The following is a 23,257-nucleotide window of genomic DNA, read 5'->3' as shown; positions in this document are numbered from 1 at the left end:
GATCAAGTTGATATTTATATCCAAAAACAGCCTTTTACATAGGCGCATGATGTTCAGATAATATTTTCCCTCCAATACTGTTGGTGAACCAGCACAACAATTTACAAAAATACTCATCATAAACGTTGATAAAATATTAAACTGTTATTCAAAGAATTATAGATTAACATCTCCTTTATGCAACCGCTGTGACAGATTTCAATAAAGCTTCACGGGGAAAGCACACTTTGCAATAATCTGAGTACTGCGCTCAGAAAAATACACTAGGCAATACAGTTACCCGCCATTTTGGAGTCATCTAAAATCATAAATAGCATTAGAAATATTCACTTACCTTTGATGATATTCATCAGAAGGCACTTCCAGGATTCCCAGGTCCACAATAAATGTTTTTTTGTTCGATAAAGTCCATCATTTATGTCCAAATACCTCCTTGTTGTTTGCACGTTCAGTAAGCTACTCCAAATGTAGGAAGCACGTGGAAAATTTCACGAAAAAAAGTTAAAAAAAGTTTTATTTACGTTCGTTCAAACATGTCAAACGTTGTAAAGCATCAATCTTTAGGGCCTTTTTAACGTACAACTTTTTTGAAAAACATTTTGGAACACAGCTACCTCCTCATGTGAATGCGCGCCAATGAACTCATGTCATTTTCTGGGTCACCAACTTCCCCACCTTCTTGTTCGCTCTCTGTTCCCTGCAAAAGCCTGAAACAAGGTTCTAAAGACTGTTGACATCTAGTGGAAGCCTTAGGAAGTGCTAAATGAAACCTAAGTCACTGTGTGTTAGATAGGCAATGACTTGGAAAGATTCCACGCATCAGATTTCCACTGCCTGGTTGGATTTTTCTCAGGTTTGTGCCTGAGTTCTGTTATACTCACAGACATCATTCAAACAGTTTTAGAAACTTCAGAGTGGTTTCTATCCAAACCTACTAATAATATGCATATCCTAGCTTCTAGGTTTGAGTAGGAGGCAGTTTAATATGGGCACGTATTTCATACGGAAGGGAAAATACTGCCCCCTACATGAAATAAGTTAATGTGCTTCTTCTTGAGCCACTCCTTTGTTGCCTTGGCCGTGTGTTTTGGGTCATTGTCATGCTGGAATACCCATCCACGACCCATTTTCAATGCCCTGGCTGAGGGAAGGAGGTTCTCACCCAATATTTGACGGTACATGGCATCCATCGTCCCTTTGGTGCAATGAAGTTGTCCTGTCCCCTTAGCAGAAAAACACCCCCAAAGCATAATGTTTCCACCTCCATGTTTGACGGTGGGGATGGTGTTCTTGGGGTCATAGGCAGCATTCCTCCTCCTCCAAACACGGCGAGTTGAGTTGATACCAAAGAACTCCATTTTGGTCTCATCTGACCACAACACTTTCACCCAGTTGTGCTCTGAATCATTCAGATGTTCATTGGCAAACTTCAGACGGGCATGTATATGTGCTTTCTTGAGCAGGGGGACCTTGCGGGCACTGCAGGATTTCAGTCCTTCACGGCGTAGTGTGTTACCAATTGTTTTCTTGGTGACTATGGTCCCAGCTGCCTTGAGATCATTGACAAGATCCTCCTGTGTAGTTCTGGGCTGATTCCTCACCGTTCTCATGATCATTGCAACTCCACGAGGTGAGATCTTGCATGGAGCCCCAGGCCGAGGGAGATTGACAGTTCTTTTGTGTTTCTTCCATTTGCGAGTAATCTCAACAACTGTTGTCACCTTCTCACCAAGCTGCTTGGCGATGGTCTTGTAGCCCATTCCAGCCTTGTGTAGGTCTACAATCTTGTCCCTGACATCCTTGGAGAGCTCTTTGATCTTGGCCATGGTGGAGAGTTTGGAATCTGATTGATTGATTGCTTCTGTGGACAGGTGTCTTTTTTACAGGTAACAAATTGAGATTAGGAGCACTCCCTTTAAGAGTGTGCTCCTAATCTCATCTCGTTACCTGTATAAAAGACACCTGGGAGCCAGAAATCTTTCTGATTAAATAGGGGGTCCAATACTTTTTTCGCTCATTAAAATGCAAATCAATTTATAACATTTTTGACATGCGTTTTTCTGGATTTTTTTCTGGTTATTCTGTCTCTCACTGTTCAAATAAACCTACCATTAAAATTATAGACTGATCATTTCTTTGTCAGTGGGCAAACGTACAAAATCAGCAGGGGATCAAATACTTTTTTTGCTCACTGTATAACACTTGTATGTTTTATGAATTTGTATTATGAGTATTTCTGTTTTTGAATTTGGCGCTCTGCAATTTCACCGGATGTTGGCCAGGTGTGCCTCTAGCGGAACGCCTTTCCCAAACAGGTTTTAACTTGGGGATTTCCTTAACGACAAGCGTGAGGTTACAAATATAGGGGGGGAGCAATGATGTCAGCAGCTAGGTGTAGGAAGCAGGGGTCTAGTTCATCAGGGCCAAGGGATTTTTTTCTATCAATTTCTTTCAGGGCTTTACTCACTTCTGAAACAGAGAAGGATGAGAAGGAGAACCTGGTGAAGAGGTGCACAGGCGTGTCAGGGATGAGAAGGAGAACCTGGTGAAGAGGTAAACAGGGGTGTCAGGGATGAGAAGGAGAACCTGGTGAAGGAGTGCACAGGGGTGTCAGGTAAATTCATAGGGGGCTCATTTAGACCTTTTGACCTTTTCAAATAAACTGCCTGCATCTATAAAATGCTGGTTCAAGGCTTTCAGAATGGAGGTTCTCTCAGTTACTACCTGTGTGTCGACCAACAATAGTTTGGGAAGCTGTGATTCTTCTTTTCACTCCAAACCTTTCACTACTTGTCAAAATGTGGAGGAATTATTTAAAAGATCTGAAGTAGATTTCAGGTAGTGGTCTCCTTTCACTTTTCGGATCATAGCCACACCCATATTTCGAAGACGTTTAAAAGCCATCCAATCATCCGCCGAACCAGAACCCTCTTGCTTTAGCCCACATAGCATTTAGTTCCCTTATGATTTTAGTACGTTCCTCAGTAAACCAAGGGTTCTCTCTGCCCTTAATCCTGAATTTATTTAAAGGGGCCTATTGCATACATCCTGGAATGCACTGTGGATGTAAGAAAAGGCTAATTCAACATCAGTAATTCATTCCATTCTATTCCATTCAATGCTAGATACATCATGTAAAAAAACCTGGAATATCAAACAGCTTCTGGTTTCGTTTCGTAATGACACGTGGAGAATGCTAAGGAATTTGACCATCTCTCACACAGGCAATAGCACAGTGACCACTTATGTCATTTGCAAAAACACCAGAAGCATTAAAACGATGAGGAGTATTGGTTAAGATCAAATCAATCAAAGAGGATTTCAGAGGATCCTTTATATTCAACCCCGTTACACTGTTGACAATCTGAGTGAGATTATAGTTATTGCATAGAATTTAGAGTTGATCAGAGTTAGATGTTAACCAATCCTGATTCAGATCACCCATCAGGACAAACTCAGAGTTGACATGCTGTGATAACAATCTGAAAATACAATCCAGAGAGCCAACAGTAGCAGATGGTCTATAACAACAAGATACAACAATATTTAAACAGGAGCCAAGGTTTAGGTTCAAACACAGATATTCAAATTGCTGAGGTTTAGTAGAAGTCAGAATGACCGCTGAGAATTTGTGTTTTACGTATACAGCAACACCACCACCCTTGGATTTACCATCTGCAATAAAAACATTCTAACCATTTATGACAATATTTTTGTCTGTAATAGATTTTTTGAGCCAGGTTTCAGAAAGCATAAATACATCAGGATCTGCAGTTTTTATCCATATATCCACAAAATCAAGCTTCGGCAGAAGACTTCTTACATCCATATGCAGAAACTTCAGGCCACTTTGCCTACTTAATTGGGCAGGGGGAAGAATGTCAGGACCTGGGTTAGATTGCAGACAAAAGAAGCAGCAAGATAATGGCCAGTCTAGATCGGGGGTTACAACATGTGGATTTACAGACAGCACTTGAAGGACAATCCATAGTCACCAGAGTCTTTAACACTACATATTACAGGAGATGTGTAAAGTCCAGAGACATGGATATGTACCAAGAAAACAGTCCTGACATGTAAGAGCAAGAGTCCCATTTCTCTCAAATTGTTTGAGAGAAATGTGCATAGATCTCACGTGCATTTACGGAGCAAGCGTGTGGTTTCTCCCAAAACTCGAAGGAGAAATAGTAATATATTTCCTCATTCACAGAGCAAGCGTGTGGTTTCTCCCAAAACTCGATGGAGAAATAGTAATATATTTCCTCATTCACAGAGCAAGCGTGTGGTTTCTCCGAAAACACCTACTCATTCAAGGGTTTTCCAAACTTTTGACTAGTACTTTATGTTAAAGATTGTCCACCCCAATAGCAAAGGTTCATACCTCTAAATACCATCTTATTAGATGGAGCCACTTCCCCCCATTAGTTTGGGATTCAGACCTGCAGTCATCTTGATTTCAGACCACTTTGGAGATATTAACAAACTTACCAAGTGACCTGTGATGAAATCTATTGTAGAATAAATGGAACCTGGATCCATTTCATTCTATTAACATGGTTGATGTGTGTTATAGCAGTAATGGGGTTAAACTGATATTAAAATGACAACTCCGTAGGTGGTACCAGGTCAGGGGAGTTCATCTCTGCTCCCAGCATCCCTGGGACAGTACTGATCAACATAGCTGACCTGATGCAGAGGTGGACCAGTGATGTTTTCCTCTCAGTGGTGAGACTTGCCGTTCCATTTGAAACACCTTTACCTGATAAGATCATACAATACGTTTTTGGCTTATTGATATTTGAATCCAGGGTTGTATTCGTTAGGGCACACTGTAGCAAAACACTTTTATTTTCTTAAGGTCAGTTTCATTTTCTTCAGTTTGGTGCCTAGTGAAAATGACTCAGATCTCTGTGGAAACATCAATGTAAATTCACCTTTCATTTTTACTCATCACTTTCCCTTTCAGGTCCATAGGGTTTTACTGCCCCCTGCTGGAGACTGGAGCAGACTGCAGTCCCTGGCTTTCTTTGTCCAGCTGAAGGATGAGGTCCTCATCACCTGTTGTGATGGGTCCAACAAATATCCCCAGGTGAAGGCAGGGTCCTATCTCATCCAACACTTCAATGGCTCTCATGGAAGTGAGCAGTATCTAACATGAATTATTTTGTGTTATGCAATTATGTTAGTGAAAAAGTATGTCAGTAATGAGAGAATACAGTTGAAGTCGGAAGTTTACATACACTTAGGTTGGAGTCACTGGTAAACCACAGTTAGGTCCAGTATGGACTATCAATACAAGTCACCATTTAGAATGTGACCCAGTTCAATGGGTCTGAACAGAACTGGGGGATGTCAGACATGAAGATGCCTAAACACAACTGGAATATTCACCTACACCACTAGCTCACCTCCACACAATCCATTTACAAGTTAAAGACACACCTTTGAATAAATAACAAAGGAAAACTATTACTAGATGAAGTTTAGTGTTGTATTTTTTATTTCCCATTACCATAAATCATATTTAATCACTGAACAGTAGCAGACCTAACTTCATCTGTTCCTGACTCTGGATAGTGGATTAAAAAGACCATCAATCTCCAATGATATTAAAGTACTATTCTGAACATTACTGATATACTGAGTGGCAAGTCAAGATATCTGCTGTTTTTTTGTTTGGTCAATAGCACCACTTGCTGGACAGGTTTGATGTTGCTGGACTGAGCAGTATGGGAGGATGAAATATGACACATTTAGGACCGGTTTCCTGGACATCTACATTGAACATACTTTTTTCACACTTAATCTGTTCCATGTCCAGGAAACCAGTCCATATAGTTTAGTTACTATCTGTTCCATGTCCAGGAAACCAGTCCATATAGTTTAGTTACTATCTGTTCCATGTCCAGGAAACCAGCCCATATAGTTTAGTTACTATCTGTTCCATGTCCAGGAAACCAGTCCATATAGTTTAGTTACTATCTGTTCCATGTCCAGGAAACCAGTCCATATAGTTTAGTTACTATCTGTTCCATGTCCAGGAAACCAGTCCATATAGTTTAGTTACTATCTGTTCCATGTCCAGGAAACCAGCCCATATAGTTTAGTTACTATCTGTTCCATGTCCAGGAAACCAGTCCATATAGTTTAGTTACTATCTGTTCCATGTCCAGGAAACCAGTCCATATAGTTTAGTAACTATCTGTTCCATGTCCAGGAAACCAGTCCATATAGTTTAGTTACTATCTGTTCCATGTCCAGGAAACCAGTCCATATAGTTTAGTTACTATCTGTTCCATGTCCAGGAAACCAGTCCATATAGTTTAGTAACTATCTGTTCAATGCCACTACGGAAAACTTGACAAATTGAGAAAGCATATCAATGGTTCTGAATGACAACCAATATACATCAACACCATACATCATGATTCATGGAAATGGAAAGAGATTAAAAAATATTAATACAAAGCATTTTAATGGATGAAATCTATGAAGATCAAATCAGTCAGAAAAAAATCAATTGGAAAGAAAAACAGAGCAGAATGAATCATCACATCTGGGGACCATCACCACCAGCATGACTAGTATCTATGTAGACCCTACTACAGTTTAACCAGCTCAGCTATAGACTACACCAGCATGACTAGTATCTATGTGGACCCTACTACAGTTTAACCAGCTCAGCTATAGACTACACCAGCATGACTAGTATCTATGTGGACCCAACTACAGTTTAACCAGCTCAGCTATAGACTACACCAGCATGACTAGTATCTATGTGGACCCTACTACAGTTTAACCAGCTCAGCAGTACCATCATAGACATAAAACCCAGGATAGAGGGTCTGAGTGAATGTGGTCTGGACTCTGTGGAGGAGGGTCATTGTGTCAGAGGCACTGTAGAAGGACAGAGTACCTGCCTTGTGATCCAGGTACACTCCTACTCTGGAGGACTGAGGGCCTGATACTTTAGTCCCAACTTTATTGTGTTTGAAACAATAACCACCATTAAAGTAATATAAATTCCAGGACTTGTTATTGAATCCAAATATATTACATATATTACCTCTCCCTGTTCTGCTGATGTCTTTATATGAGACTGCTGTAACAACACCCCTCCCACTCCACTCCACCTCCCAGTAACATCGTCCAGACAGACCCTCTCTACACAGAACCTGACAGTAGTTGGTGAATCTGTCTGGATGGTCAGGATATGGTTGGACTTGGTCTGTACGTGTCACCTTTCTGTTCCCTTCAGACAGAGAGAGGTGTTTGTGTGCTGTGTTTGGGTCCAGTGTGAGCTGACAGGAATCTGGAAGAAGAGCAGAGCAGAGACCAATAAGGGGAGTCAGAACAATAAGTTAAGTCAGATACTGTATCTACCCTGTCTTTGATTAGAGCACAGCAGAGATCAAATCAGAGAAATATGAGTCAGATAGATACCCAGTCTTTGATTAGATCTACTATTGCTATATATTTCTAGAGGGATTGTTAGGAGTGTCAGTAAAAAGAGACTGTTAGTTACTTCACAATAAAGATACTCACATTGTAACAACTGTTCTCTGGTCTTGGGCTCTGGAGGCAGTACAACATCCACTATATTCACTACAGACACACAAACACATTGACAGAGAGAGGGAATGTTATCATCATACCATATTCCACATGTATATGACTAGTAGGGAACTTTCAATGGTCTAAAGTTGATGTTCTTATTGTTTTCAACACACCTGTAGTGGAGATCTTGGTCCATTCTCCTTTAAGGAAGTCTTCTAGTTTCTCTCTCAGTTCAGACACAGTCTTACTCACATCTCCAAAGTACCGAAGAGGACGGACAACGATGCTGGGTAAGTCTGAAGATACACTGATACTGGAGAGAGACTGATAACTCTGGAGAGAGAGAGAGAGAGAGAGAGAGAGAGAGAGAAGACAGAGAGAGAGAGGGACAGAGAGAGAGGGGGACAGAGAGACAGAAGGACAGAGAGAGAGAGGGACAGAGAGAGAGAGAGAGGGACAGAGAGAGGGGGACAGAGAGAGAGGGGGAAAGAGAGAGAGAGACAGAGAGGAACAGACAGAGGGACGGACAGAGAGAGAGAGGGACGGACAGAGAGAGAGAGAGAGAGAGAGAGAGAGGGACAGACAGAGAAAGAGAGAGAGGGACAGAGAGAGATGGAGAGGGACGGACACAGAGAGACAGGGAGGGAGAGGGACCAACAGAGAGAGAGAGACAGGGACAGAGAGAGATGGAGAGAGAGGGACAGACAGAGAGACAGAGAGGGACGGACAGAGAGAGAGAGAGGGACAGAGAGAGAGAGAGGGACGGACAGAGAGACAGAGGGACGGACAGAGATGGAGAGAGAGGGACGGACAGAGAGAGAGAGAGAGAGGGACAGAGAGAGAGGGAGAGGGACGGACAGAGAGAGAGAGGGAGGGAGAGGGACCGACAGAGAAAGAGAGACAGGGACAGAGAGAGATGGAGAGAGGGACGGACAGAGAGAGAGAGAGAGAGGGACGGACACAGAGAGACAGAGAGATGGACATAGAGAGACAGAGAGACGGACAGACAGAGAGAGAGACGTACGGAGAGAGAGAGAGAGGGACGGACGGAGAAAGAGAGAGGGATGAACAGAGGGAGAGGGGGACGGACAGAGAGAGAGAGGAACAGACAGAGAGAGAGGGATGGACAGAGAGAGAGAGGGACAGACAAAGAGAGAGAGGGACGGACAGAGAGAGAGAGAGGGACGGACAGAGAGAGAGAGAGGGACGGAGAGAGAGAGAGAGAGAGGGACGGACAGAGAGAGAGAGAGGGATGGACAGAGAGAAAGAGGGACGGACAGAGAGAGAGAGAAGGACGGACAGAATGAGAGAGAGAGGGGCGGAAGGAGAGAGGGGGACGGACAGAGAGAGGGAGAGGGATGGAAGGAGAGAGAGAGGGACGGACAGAGAGAGAGAGAGGGACGGACAGAGAGAGAGAGAGGGACGGATAGAGAGAGGGGGACAGACAGTGAGAGGGGGACGGACAGAGAGAGAGAGAGGGACGGACAGAGAGAGGGAGAGGGACGGACAGAGAGAGAGAGAGGGACGGACAGAGAGAGAGAGAGGGACGGACAGAGAGAGAGAGAGGGACGGACAGAGAGAGAGAGGGACGGACAGAGAGAGAGAGAGGGACGGACAGAGAGAGAGAGAGGGACGGACAGGGAGAGAGAGAGGGATGGACAGAGAGAGAGAGGGACGGACAGAGAGAGAGAGAGGGACGGACAGAAAGAAAGAGAGAGGGGCAGAAGGAGAGATGGGGACGGACAGAGAGAGGGAGAGGGACGGACAGAGAGAGAGAGGGATGGACAGAGAGAGAGAGAGGGACAGACAGAGAGAGAGAGAGGGACGGATAGAGAGAGGGGACGGACAGAGAGAGAGAGAGGGACGGACAGAAAGAAAGAGAGAGGGGCGGAAGGAGAGAGGGGGACGGACAGAGAGAGGGAGGGACGGACAGAGAGAGAGAGAGGGACGGACAGAGAGAGAGAGAGGGACAGACAGAGAGAGAGAGAGGGACGGACAGAGAGAGGGAGAGGGACGGACAGAGAGAGGGACGGACAGAGAGAGAGGGACGGACAGAGAGAGAGAGGGACGGACAGAGAGAGAGGGGGACGGACAGAGAGAGGGGGGGGACGGACAGAGAGAGAGAGAGGGACGGACAGAGAGAGAGAGAGGGGACAGACAGAGAGAGAGAGAGGGACGGACAGAGAGAGGGAGAGGGACGGACAGAGAGAGAGACGGACAGAGAGAGAGGGACGGACAGAGAGAGAGAGGGACGGACAGAGAGAGAGGGGGACGGACAGAGAGAGGGGGGGACGGACAGAGAGAGAGAGAGGGACGGACAGAGAGAGAGAGAGGGACGGACAGAGAGAGAGAGGGACGGACAGAGAGAGAGAGAGGGACGGACAGAGAGAGAGAGAGGGACGGACAGGGAGAGAGAGAGGGATGGACAGAGAGAGAGAGGGACGGACAGAGAGAGAGAGAGGGACGGACAGAAAGAAAGAGAGAGGGGCAGAAGGAGAGATGGGGACGGACAGAGAGAGGGAGAGGGACGGACAGAGAGAGAGAGGGATGGACAGAGAGAGAGAGAGGGACAGACAGAGAGAGAGAGAGGGACGGATAGAGAGAGGGGACGGACAGAGAGAGAGAGAGGGACGGACAGAAAGAAAGAGAGAGGGGCGGAAGGAGAGAGGGGGACGGACAGAGAGAGGGAGGGACGGACAGAGAGAGAGAGAGGGACGGACAGAGAGAGAGAGAGGGACAGACAGAGAGAGAGAGAGGGACGGACAGAGAGAGGGAGAGGGACGGACAGAGAGAGGGACGGACAGAGAGAGAGGGACGGACAGAGAGAGAGAGAGGGACGGACAGAGAGAGAGGGGGACGGACAGAGAGAGGGGGGGACGGACAGAGAGAGAGAGAGGCACGGACAGAGAGAGAGAGAGGGACGGACAAAGAGAGAGAGGGACGGACAGAGAGAGAGAGAGGGACGGACAGAGAGAGAGAGAGGGACGGACAGGGAGAGAGAGAGGGATGGACAGAGAGAGAGAGGGACGGACAGAGAGAGAGAGAGGGACGGACAGAAAGAAAGAGAGAGGGGCAGAAGGAGAGATGGGGACGGACAGAGAGAGGGAGAGGGACGGACAGAGAGAGAGAGGGATGGACAGAGAGAGAGAGAGGGACAGACAGAGAGAGAGAGAGGGACGGATAGAGAGAGGGGACGGACAGAGAGAGAGAGAGGGACGGACAGAAAGAAAGAGAGAGGGGCGGAAGGAGAGAGGGGGACGGACAGAGAGAGGGAGGGACGGACAGAGAGAGAGAGAGGGGACGGACAGAGAGAGAGAGAGGGACAGACAGAGAGAGAGAGAGGGACGGACAGAGAGAGGGAGAGGGACGGACAGAGAGAGGGACGGACAGAGAGAGAGGGACGGACAGAGAGAGAGAGGGACGGACAGAGAGAGAGGGGGACGGACAGAGAGAGGGGGGGACGGACAGAGAGAGAGAGAGGGACGGACAGAGAGAGAGAGAGGGACGGACAGAGAGAGAGGGACGGACGGACAAAGAAAGAGGGACGGACAGAGAGAGGGACGGACAGAAAGAGACAGAGAGACGGACAGAGAGAGGGACAGACAGACAGAGAGAGAGACGGACAGAGAGAAAGAGGGACAGAGAGAGAGAGAGGGACGGACAGAGAGAGAGAGGGACGGACAGAGAGAGAGAGAGCGAGAGAGAGAGGGACAGACAGAGAAAGAGAGAGAGGGACAGAGAGAGATGGAGAGGGACGGACACAGAGAGACAGGGAGGGAGAGGGACCAACAGAGAGAGAGAGACAGGGACAGAGAGAGATGGAGAGAGAGGGACAGACAGAGAGACAGAGAGGGACGGACAGAGAGAGAGAGAGGGACAGAGAGAGAGAGAGGGACGGACAGAGAGACAGAGGGACGGACAGAGATGGAGAGAGAGGGACGGACAGAGAGAGAGAGAGAGAGAGGGACAGAGAGAGAGGGAGAGGGACGGACAGAGAGAGAGAGGGAGGGAGAGGGACCGACAGAGAAAGAGAGACAGGGACAGAGAGAGATGGAGAGAGGGAAGGACAGAGAGAGAGAGAGAGAGAGAGGGAAGGACACAGAGAGACAGAGAGATGGACATAGAGAGACAGAGAGACGGACAGACAGAGAGAGAGACGTACGGAGAGAGAGAGAGAGGGACGGACGGAGAAAGAGAGAGGGATGAACAGAGGGAGAGGGGGACGGACAGAGAGAGAGAGGAACAGACAGAGAGAGAGGGATGGACAGAGAGAGAGAGGGACAGACAAAGAGAGAGAGGGACGGACAGAGAGAGAGAGAGGGACGGACAGAGAGAGAGAGAGGGACGGAGAGAGAGAGAGAGAGGGACGGACAGAGAGAGAGAGAGGGATGGACAGAGAGAAAGAGGGACGGACAGAGAGAGAGAGAAGGACGGACAGAAAGAGAGAGAGAGGGGCGGAAGGAGAGAGGGGGACGGACAGAGAGAGGGAGAGGGATGGAAGGAGAGAGAGAGGGACGGACAGAGAGAGAGAGAGGGACGGACAGAGAGAGAGAGAGGGACGGATAGAGAGAGGGGGACAGACAGAGAGAGAGAGGGACGGACAGAGAGAGAGAGAGGGACGGACAGAGAGAGAGAGAGAGACGGACAGAGAGAGAGAGAGGGACGGACAGAAAGAAAGAGAGAGGGGCAGAAGGAGAGATGGGGACGGACAGAGAGAGGGAGAGGGACGGACAGAGAGAGAGAGGGATGGACAGAGAGAGAGAGAGGAACAGACAGAGAGAGAGAGAGGGACGGATAGAGAGAGGGGGACGGACAGAGAGAGAGAGAGGGACGGACAGAAAGAAAGAGAGAGGGGCGGAAGGAGAGAGGGGGACGGACAGAGAGAGGGAGGGACGGACAGAGAGAGAGAGAGGGACGGACAGAGAGAGAGAGAGGGACAGACAGAGAGAGAGAGAGGGACGGACAGAGAGAGGGAGAGGGACGGACAGAGAGAGGGACGGACAGAGAGAGAGAGGGACGGACAGAGAGAGAGGGGGACGGACAGAGAGAGGGGGGGACGGACAGAGAGAGAGAGAGGGACGGACAGAGAGAGAGAGAGGGACGGACAGAGAGAGAGGGACGGACGGACAAAGAAAGAGGGACGGACAGAGAGAGGGACAGACAGACAGAGAGAGAGACGGACAGAGAGAAAGAGGGACAGAGAGAGAGAGAGGGACGGACAGAGAGAGAGAGAGGGACGGACAGAGAGAGAGCGAGAGAGTGACGGAAAGAGAGAGAGAGGGACGGACAGAGAGAGAGGGACGCACAGAGAGAGAGAGAGAGAGACGGACAGAGAGAGAGAGAGAGACGGACAGAGAGAGAGAGAGACGGACAGAGAGAGAGAGAGAGAGAGAGAGAGACGGACAGACAGAGAGAGAGAGACCGACAGAGAGAGAGAGAGAGACAGATAGAGAGAGAGAGAGAGACAGACAGGACAACATAATGATTGAGATGAATAGTTTCACATTAAGCTAATTTCATATCACATGTAACAAGGCAGTTTAGTTACCTGGAGGAAATGGATGTGATCCTCTGTGTGTGAGAGCTGCTCCAGCTCAGTGCTTCTCTTCCTCAGCTCAGCTATCTCCTGCTTCAGTTGCTCCAGGACTCCTTCAGCTTGACTCACTTGAGCCTTCTCTTGGGCTCTGATCAGCTCCTTCACCTCAGAGCTCCTTCTCTCAATGGAGCGGATCAGCTCAGTAAAGATCTTATCACTGTCCTCCACTGCTGACTGTGCAGAGCGCTGTTGAGAGAGAGAGACAGAGAGAGAGAGAGACAGAGAGAGAGAGAGAGAGAGAGAGAGAGAGAGAGAGAGACAGTAGGTACAGTAGCCTCTGCACCTCATTGAGTCAGAACGCTGCCATCCTGCTCTCCAGGTCCACCAGGCCTTGTGCCCCCTCCTGGACAGGCAGGTACAGAACACCGCTTGGCCCTGCTCTACTCTCCTCCCTCCTGGTCCCCCCTCCAGTAGCCTGCCCCGTAGCAGAGCTAGACCCAGCCTCTGTCCCCTGAGTCCTAGTAGGCTGGACAATAGAACGAGTCAAAACGGCCAAAGAACGTTGTCTGAGCTGGAACACTAGAGAGGCCATAGCAAATGAATTGAAACAAACCTTCACAGAGCCTCTTCTGACTGGAATGATCCTTAGAATTCCGTTTCCCCTAAATGGCACCAAAAAATGTCTACCTTTTTATTTGACCACTAAAACCTGTTCTTAGGACCAAACTGAAAAATAACAACTGGTGTAGAAAGTAAACATCCGCACCTCGATGGTGCCAAGTGTGTTTATGTCTGCATTACCAGGAAGTAGGAAAAAAACGGGTAACTTCTGACTATTTCTGGTCTAGTGATCGATGACAGCAGAGGACGCTGCCCATCCTTATGTCATTAGAAAGAGGAGATTCTCCTGATTAAAATGGTGTCCGACATGAAAACATCTAAATTTACACATTGTAAGATATTTAGTGAAATAAACAGACATACCATAACTACGCTGCTCAAACTTACATCATTAGAAATAATAGTTTATCCTGATTAAAATGGTATAGAACTTCAAACCATTAAAATAAATACATCTATTACAGATAATTGGAGAAATAGACATGTTCCTATTTCCCCAAAACAATGGCAGTCTGAAAGTTATAACACCAGTCTTTTATTTAACCAGCTTACCCTTTATCTTCGACCATTTGACTTTGTGTTTAACATTTAGTGGTTTGTAATCTAGTGGTTAAGAACGTTGGGCAGTAACTGAAAGGTGGCTGGTTTGAATCCCCGAGCAGACTAGGTGAAAAATCTGTAAATCGCCTTTTTTATGCAGATTTAGTCACTTAACCCTCGTGGCTCTGGATAAGAGTGTCTGCTAAATGACTCACATGTAAACGTAAACTAGACCTCTGTGAAAGGGGGGCAGGTAGTCTAGTGGTTAGAGTGTAGAGGTGGCAGGTAGCCTAGTTGTTAGAGTGTAGAGGTGGCAGGTAGTCTAGTGGTTAGAGTGTAGAGGTGGCAGGTATTCTAGTGGTTAGAGTGTAGAGGTGACAGGTAGCCTAGTGGTTAGAGCATTTAGCCGGGCAGCAGGTAGTCTAGTGGTTAGAGTGTTTGGCTGGGCAGCAGGTAGTCTAGTGGTTAGAGTGTTTGGCTGGGCAGCAGGTAGTCTAGTGGTTAGAGCTTTTGGCCGGGCAGCAGGTAGTCTAGTTGTTAGAGTGTAGAGGTGGCAGGTATTCTAGTGGTTAGAGTGTAGAGGTGACTGGTAGTCTAGTGTTTAGAGCGTTTGGCTATTTGTTGGTATTTTGACCAGGGTTCAATACCTGGGCGACAGGTAGTCTAGTGGTTAGAGCGTTAGGCCAGGCTGCAGGTAGCCGAGTGGTTGGAGCGTTGGGCCAGTAACTGAAAGGTTGCAGGATGAATCCCTGAGCTGACAAGGTAAAAATCTGTCGTTCTGCCCCTGAATAAGGCAGTTAACCCACTGATCCTCGGAAGGCCATCATTGAAAATAAGAATTTGTTTTTAACTGACTTGCCTAGTTAAATAAAGGTTACATTTAAAATATAAAATGCTTGGCCGTAACTTATTAACTTTCATTATTCACAGACACACTCCTCTGAAGGCAGGCAGGCAGCACACTCCTGAAAACTGCTCGGCAAAGCAAAGGCTCTTTTGAGATCTACCAGATTTATATTAAAAAAGCAAATTTTTACTGTCTGTGTCCAGTGTCTGTGTTTATTTTAAGGGGGTTTTACTTTGGCAGATAATGTCACCCATTTAAATATATACATTTTTATATAATTAACTAAATGTATGATGTTTTTGGTTTATGTCAGTTACATTATGATATAAATGGTTATTTTATGGCTGTTAGTGATAAAATGAACTATAACACTTTATGTTTTGTAATTCTCAAGAGAGGGGCATGTTGAGGTACATTTACTAGAAAATAAAGGAAAGCCGCACACTCTAAGAGCTCAGATGCAAAAATTTAATCACCATCAATTTAATTTGGTGATTCAATTTTTGCATCTGAGCTCTTAGAGTGTGCGGCTTTCCTTTATTTTCTAGTGTTCTACTCCGCTAGCCAGCACCTCGCCTTTAAAGGTGTGCGTTTCTTTTTTCTAGAGGTACATTTACTAACCGTGAGGGCTGCATGATGTCATTTATTGTCGGGCTGGAAGATGCATCGTCTATTCTATTCCGAGGCTGTTTACTCCCAATATGACATATTAACATGATGTCATAATGCATGTTTACTAGGGTTGAGGTCAGCACATCTGACTAGTGGTTATTTGACCGGGGTTCAATACCTGCTATAGTTAATATTGTTTTGATCTCCCAAAAGCAACACAGGACTAACAAGAGATATATAGCTAACTGTAAAGTAATGAGTGACCATTTTAGAAAATCATGGGACATAGTCTTTGGTTGCATGCTATTTTATGTCAATCATATTGCTGCTTGTAGCCTATAACTGATGCTTAAGTGGTCTTATGCTGCCATCTATTGGAAATATTTACCAATTAAAAGTTATTAATTCACGTAAAGATATTGGTGAGGCAGCTTAGAAATAAAGTGTATTTAATTTGAGAGATCAGTCTCAAACCTGCCCCACCTATCCCACGTCAATTGCTGGACTTTCACATAGAGGTTACTATGTCACCAAGTTCAAACCACATTTATCATGTAAAACAAATGAGTCTTGTTTATCAAATGTTCTGCCTTGCAATAAAAAATTAAATAAAATAACTAATAAAAAGCAAATGCTTACATAGGTTTTATTTAAAAAATAACAAATGCTATTTAGTACTAAAATGGTATTTACTAACATAATATTATTACTAAAATAGTTGTGGGCTACCCTACCCTAGAATTAGGGTTCAGGCTAAAATAGGTTATTCGTAGGGTTAGAGTTTCTGTACAGCACTTTGTGACATCTGCTGATGTAAAAAGGACTTTATAAATACATTTGATTGACTGGACTGAACAATGGACTGGGAATAGAACTTTCAGAAGGTGAGTTGGTGCCACAGTGTTTAATACAATTAATAGGAGCTGGCAGGGTGAAACATGAGCTAAAGTTAGACCTGTTTTTACAATACAACTAATAGGAGCTGGCAGAGTGAAACACGACCTAAAATAAGACCTGTTTTTTCAATACAACTAATAGGAGCTGGCAGGGTGAAACATGACCTAAAATAAGACCTGTTTTTACAATACAACTAATAGGAGCTGGCAGGGTGAAACATGACCTAAAATAAGACCTGTTTTTTCAATACAACTAATAGGAGCTGGCAGGGTGAAACATGACCTAAAATAAGACCTGTTTTTTCAATACAACTAATAGGAGCCGGCAGGGTGAAACATGACCTAAAATAAGACCTGTTTTTTCAATACAACTAATAGGAGCTGACAGGGTGAAACATGACCTAAAATAAGACCTGTTTGTTCAATACAACTAATAGGAGCTGGCAGGGTGAAACATGACCTAAAATAAGACCTGTTTTTTCAATACAACTAATAGGAGCTGGCAGGGTGAAACATGACCTAAAATAAGACCTGTTTTTTCAATACAACTAATAGAAGCTGGCAGGGTGAAACATGACCTAAATAAGGCCTGTTTTTTCAATACAACTAATAGGAGCTGGCAGGGTGAAACATGAACTAAAATACGCCCCGCTTTTTCGCGTTTACTTCAAAACTACGCCAAACAGCTGCGACATATGGTAATATTATATAACTGGGCTCCTTGGCGGATGCAATGAACGAGTTTTATCAGTAAATGTGGTTAAAAATGTAGTGTCCAGCCTAGTCCTAGCCCCCGCTGCTGGCTGGTCGCGCTTGTCTGCCCTAAACAAATGTTCACTGTTCATTTCTGTTCATATGTAAACATATGTTTCCCATATGCCAATAAAGCCATTTGATTTTAATTGAGAGAGAGAGAGTCAGTCATGGTTACTCATGGTTATGTGATGAGGTAGCCCCGCCTGCGACTTCTAAATCAGTGTCGGCCCAATAGGGAATGTTCTCTTGGTGTAATGGTCAATATGTTGGTTTCTCCCGCAGTAGACCTGGGTTCATATCCCATCAGTTACATTAAGCATTTAATTCTCTGAAAGGGGTCCAGACAGACTGTTCTCAACAGTGGGGTCAGTGGGATACCTCTCTCCCTCTCTCTGAATGGAGGAGAGATGTGAAATGGTGCGTCTCCTCTGGTCAACAATACTCACCTTGAGAGACTCCACAGCCTGTTGGAGCTCCTTCAGCTCCTTCTCTCTCTCCTGGAATCTCTGCTGGACCTTCTGCTGACTCATCCCCAGCTGCCTCTGTGGAGAATCACTCTTCAATGAGCTATCAAGCTTTATTTGTCCAGTAGATCAATAGTATAGTAATGTGACATAGGACACATAGAAGATAAGGATCAAAATATTGAGGAAGTGTCTGTCTGAAATGATATCATTATGTAGTCATGTGAATGATTATAGTTTTAACAGTACACTAATCAGGGAGTTGATTGGGTGTTTGATAACGAATGATAATGGTGTTTGATAATGAATGATAATGATGTTTGACTTGTTGGATTCTAGCTAGAAATATACTTAATCATGTTACCATAGTATAACTTATTGATGACTTTACATGTATAAGGAATGTATATGTTGGGGTCAATGAAGGGTGGATAGGAACTTGGTGTATGGAAAGTTACTGAGAGAGACAAGGGGAAGTGCTGAAATATTCTGTTCAAATATGTTATTGTTGAATATCAATGTTTCTAAAGAGGGAGACAAAGGGCAACTAGTTTCATTTCCTGATAAGGCAGGCCAGCTGCAGAGCTAGGGAGGAGCCAGGAATTCAACAGCCTAGTTAGTCTCTGATAAGGCAGGCCAGCTGCAGAACTAGAGAGGAGCCAGGAATTCAACAGTCTAGTTAGTCTCTGATAAGGCAGGCCAGCTGCAGAACTAGAGAGGAGCCAGGAATTCAACAGTCTAGTTAGTCTCTGATAAGGCAGGCCAGCTGCAGAACTAGGGAGGAGACAGGAATTTGTCTCGAGTTCAAGTCAACAGATGATGTGAGAAGAAACCTCTGTGATGGGGGCCAGAGGGGCCCACCACAACGACCCTCCTACTACAGTCTTATCTCACACACATACACTTCCACACCCACCAAGGTTCTAGCATCAGGCAGGGCCATGACTACACCAGTGAGAAGAACTAATTCAGTTCCTGCCTAGCAACAGAGATGTATTGGCTGTCTAGATGTGTAAGGAGTTGACCCCGCCTCGTATGAGGTTATAAATATATGTTCTTGGGTTATCATACATTGTCTTTGCAGCTGTATGACCCAGTGGGTGAATAAACTTGGTTTGAGTTTTCACTCTGTCTGTTCAGAACCTAACAGACTTTAGAAAATGGTGATACATTTGGAGAATCTGGGTTAACATTTCTATATACTCAAGGTTGTGTTCATATTTGTATCAATTTCATTTGAATGATCTCATATTCAAACAGCCTTAGTTCCTACTGTATCTTTAATTCTTTGTTTATCAGACAGTCACCAACAAGTTGTTCTGGTCTTACCTGTTTCTCAGTCCTCTCTGCTGCAGCTGACACTGTATCATGGCCTTTATGTTCATCCATCACACAAAGCAGACAGATACACTGCTGATCAGTACAACAATAAACCTCCAGCAGTTTGTCATGATGAGAGCAGATCTTCTCCTGTAGTTGTGCGGTGGCTTTGACCAGCTTGTGCTTCTTCAAAGCAGGAGATTCATAGTGAGGTTGGAGATGAGTCTCACAGTAAGAGGCCAGACACGCCAGACAGGACATGAGGGCTTTCTGCTTTCTAGTCCCAGTGCAGAAATCACACACCACATCTCCAGGTCCAGCATAGCACAGAGCAGGAGGGGGAGCTGCCTGAAGTCCTGTCTTCTTCAGTTTCTCCACCAGCTCAGCCAACATGTTATTTTTCCTCAGATTAGGCCTTGGAGTGAAGGTCTCTCTGCACTGAGGACAGCTATAGACCCCTTTCAGAACATCCTGATCCCAGCAGTCCTCAATACAGATTCTACAGTAATTGTGTCCACAGGGAATAACCACCGGCTCCTTCAGTAGATCCAGACAGACAGAACAACAGAACTGGTACTGGTCCAGCAGAACTCCCTGCTGAGCCATTTGGACGGTTGTTCACTCTCACACAGACAGACGACACAGAGACTCAGATCAGTTTCGTTTCCTCAGAAGAGAGTTTGTGGAAGGGGGAGGGACTTCCTGGTTCTGCCAGAGGGGTGGGGTTAGAAGGAGGGAGGGAGGGGTTAGAGGAATGGAGGAAGAGAGAGAGAGAGGAACTGCATGCAACATAGAGGGAGACAAATAGTTTTGTTCCAAGGTTAGAGTCCTTAACATGGAACAAATGACATAATGAATCTTAAAATGTGAGTTGTTAGAATATATGACGGGTAACAGTTTCTATGAAGTACATATGTATCATTATTTTAATGACCTTTATAATGCCTTATAATACATTTATGTGTTGTAATGAATCAATAAGTCCTGAGGAGGTGTGATATATGGTTATTATACAGTACCACGGCTAAGGGCTGTTCTTAGACAAGACACAACACGGATTGAGAATTATCTAACACTTTCAACCATACAATCACATTTTATTTTATTGGTCGCGTACACATATTTATCAGATGTTATCGCGGGTGTAGTGAAATGCTTGTGTTCCTAGCTCCAACAGTGCTGTAATATCTAACAGTACACACTAATCTAAAAGTAAAATTAAATATTAGGACAAGCAATGTTGGAGTCCCGAGTATATGTAAAAAAATAAAAAAATAAAAAATATATATATATATATACTGTGTACAATTTAAGTTGGAAGTTTACATACGCCAAATACATTTAAACTCAGTTTTTAACAATTACTGACATTTAATCCTAGTAAAAATTCTGTGGCTTAGGTCAGTTAGGATCAGCACTTTATTTTAAGAATGTGAAATGTCAGAATAATAGTTGAGAGAATGATTTATTTCAGCTTTTATTTCATTCATCACATTCCCAGTGGGACAGAAGTTTACATACACTCAATTAGTATTTGGTAGCATTGCCTTTAAATTGTTTAACTTGGATCAAATGTTTCAGGTAGCCTTCCACAAGCTTCCCGCAATAAGTTGGGTGAATTTTGTCCCATTCCCCCTGACAGAGCTTGCGTATTGGAGTCAGGTTTGTTGGACTTTTTCAGTTTTGCCCACAAATCTTCTATAGATTGAGGTCAGGGCTTTGTGATGGGCACTCCAATACCTTGACTTTGTTGTCCTTAAGCTATTTTGCCACAACTTTGGAAGTATGCTTGGGGTCATTGTCCATTTGGAAGACCCATTTGTGTCACAGCTCTCTTTGAGAGGTGGGTGTAGAAGTCAGGCGCAGGAGAGGAGTAAATACGTAGAAAATATATTTAATAAATTCATCCAAAAAACATACAGGTACAGGACCAAACAGACAGTCCAAAAACACCACTAGACCAAAGTCTAGGGAAAACCCTGAATGAAACAAATGAACAAAAATAACGTCACCCAACATACACCAGGGAAGACGAAACAAACCCACACGAAACAAAGCGGGTAAATAAATACCCAAACGAAACAATCTAAACACAATCAAGACAGACAAAACCAAACGAAAAAGAAAAACAATCGGTGGCAGCTAGTAGCCCGGCGACGAAGACCTCCGAGCGCCACCCGAACAGGGAGAGGAGCCACCTTCGGTGGAAGTCGTGACAATTTGTGACCAAGCTTTAACTTCCTGACTGATGTCTTGAGATGTTGCTTCAATATATCCACATAATTTTCCTTCCTCATGATGCCATCTATTTTGTGAAGTGCACCAGTCCCTCCTGCAGCAAAGCACCCCCACAACATGATGCTGCCACCCCCGTGTTTCACGGTTGGGATGGTGTTCTTTGGCTTGCAAGGCTCCCCCTTTTCCTTCCAAACATAACGATGGTCATTACGGCCAAACAGTCAGATTTATTTTTCATCAGACCAGAGGACATTTCTCCAAAAGTACGATCTTTGTCTCCATGTGCAGTTGCAAACCGTAATCTGGCTTTTCTATGGCGGTTTTGGAGCAGTGGCTTCTTCCTTGCTGAGCGGCCTTTCAGGTTATGTCGGTATAGGACTCGTTTTACTGTGGATATAGATACTTTTATACCTGTTTCCTCCAGCATCTTCACAAGGTCCTTTGCTGTTGTTCTAGGATTGATTTGCACTTTTCGCACCAAAGTACGATCACGTCTCCTCCCTGAGCGGTATGATGGCTGCGTGGTCCCATGGCGTTCATACTTGTGTACTATTGTTGGTACAGATGAACGTGGTACCTTCAGGCATTTGACAATTGCTCCCAAGGATGAACCAGACTTGTGGAGGTCTACAATTATTTCTCTGAGGTCTTGGCTGATTTCTTTTGATTTTCCCATGATGTCAAGCAAAGAGGCACTGAGTTTGAAGGTAGGCCTTGAAATACATCCACAGGTACACATCCAATTGACTCAAATGATGTCAATTAGCCAATCAGAAGCTTCTAAAGCCATAACATCATTTTCTGTAATTTTCCAAGCTGTTTAAAGGCACAGTCAACTTAGTGTATGTAAACTTCCGACCCACTGGAATTATGAGTTAAGTCTATTGGGTCTTCCCTGTGGCTCAGTTGGTAGAGCATGGTGTTTGCAACGCCAGGTTTGTGGGTTCGATTCCCACAGGGGGCCAGTACAATTTTTTTTTAATAACAAATAAAATAAATGCATGAAATGTATGTATTCACTACTGTAAGTCGCTCTGGATAAGAGCGTCTGCTAAATGACGTAAATGTAGTCTGTCTGTAAACAATTATTTGAAAAATTACTTGTGCAATGCACAAAGTAGATGTCCTAACCGAGTTGCCAAAACTATAGTTTGCTGACAAGAAATTTGTGGAGTGGTTGAAAACGAGTTTTAATGACTCCAACCTAGTGTATGTAAACTTCCGAATTCAACTTTACATATGTGATGTAATGTGATGCAAAGACAATTTGGAGTACATCTGTAGTATATCTGAAGAATAGTATATGTACAGCAGTAGTTATATAGGATGAACCATGACTAGAATACAGTATGTACATATGAAGTAGACAGCAGTAGTTATATTGGATGAACCATGACTAGAATACAGTATATACATATGAAGTAGACAGCAGTAGTTATATAGGATGAGACACATTTAAACTGGTCTTGGTCTCCTTACAGGTGAGACACATTTAAACTGGTCTTGGTCTCCTTACAGGTGAGACACATTTAAACTGGTCTTGGTCTCCTTACAGGTGAGACACATTTAAACTGGTCTTGGTCTCCTTACAGGTGAGACACATTTAAACTGGTCTTGGTCTCCTTACAGGTGAGACACATGGGTCTAGAGGTCTCTAGTTGTTGAGTCTTGGTCTGGGTCTCACTGGTTCTGTTCCAGTCTGTCCTGTCTCCATCTCTGGTATATTCAGTACCAATACACCAACATCATCCACTCTTGACCTGGGTTCAAATACTATTTGTCCCGATTGTTGAAATGAGTGGACCAAGGCGCAGCATGCATAGAGTTCCACATTGTGTTTAATAGTAAAACTTACAACAAAACAAAGAAT

At 44.7% G+C, this 23,257-nt stretch overlaps 1 protein-coding gene and 1 long non-coding RNA gene across 3 annotated transcripts; one reads left to right on the top strand and one right to left on the bottom strand.

Annotated features, from left to right (window-relative positions):
* Nucleotides 1–1,961: 1,961 nt before the first annotated feature.
* Nucleotides 1,962–6,506, top strand: LOC123724513 (uncharacterized). The gene is made up of 2 exons (XR_006757084.1): nucleotides 1,962–4,725; nucleotides 4,967–6,506. It is a non-coding gene; the product is annotated as an uncharacterized lncRNA (long non-coding RNA).
* On the bottom strand, nucleotides 6,459–19,822 carry LOC106561504 (tripartite motif-containing protein 16). Of its 2 annotated transcripts, none has more exons than XM_045688413.1 (6): nucleotides 19,159–19,822; nucleotides 17,812–17,907; nucleotides 13,106–13,339; nucleotides 7,731–7,890; nucleotides 7,546–7,605; nucleotides 6,459–7,312 (listed from the first exon to the last, which is right to left on the bottom strand). In XM_045688413.1, the coding sequence occupies exons 1-6, from the start codon at nucleotides 19,753–19,755 to the stop codon at nucleotides 6,789–6,791; spliced, it is 1,671 nt and encodes a 556-aa protein (XP_045544369.1). In that variant the 5' UTR covers nucleotides 19,756–19,822; the 3' UTR covers nucleotides 6,459–6,788. The 2 variants fall into 2 exon arrangements, with proteins under 2 accessions (XP_045544369.1, XP_045544370.1); XM_045688414.1 differs by having other exon boundaries at nucleotides 7,546–7,575.
* Nucleotides 19,823–23,257: the final 3,435 nt, after the last annotated feature.

Source organism: Salmo salar, chromosome ssa10 (genome assembly GCF_905237065.1).
Source record: "Salmo salar chromosome ssa10, Ssal_v3.1, whole genome shotgun sequence".
NCBI classification, from domain to species: Eukaryota; Metazoa; Chordata; class Actinopteri; order Salmoniformes; family Salmonidae; genus Salmo; species Salmo salar.
Note: the sequence above shows the minus strand (reverse complement) of the source record. Positions and strands in the feature narration are given on the sequence as shown.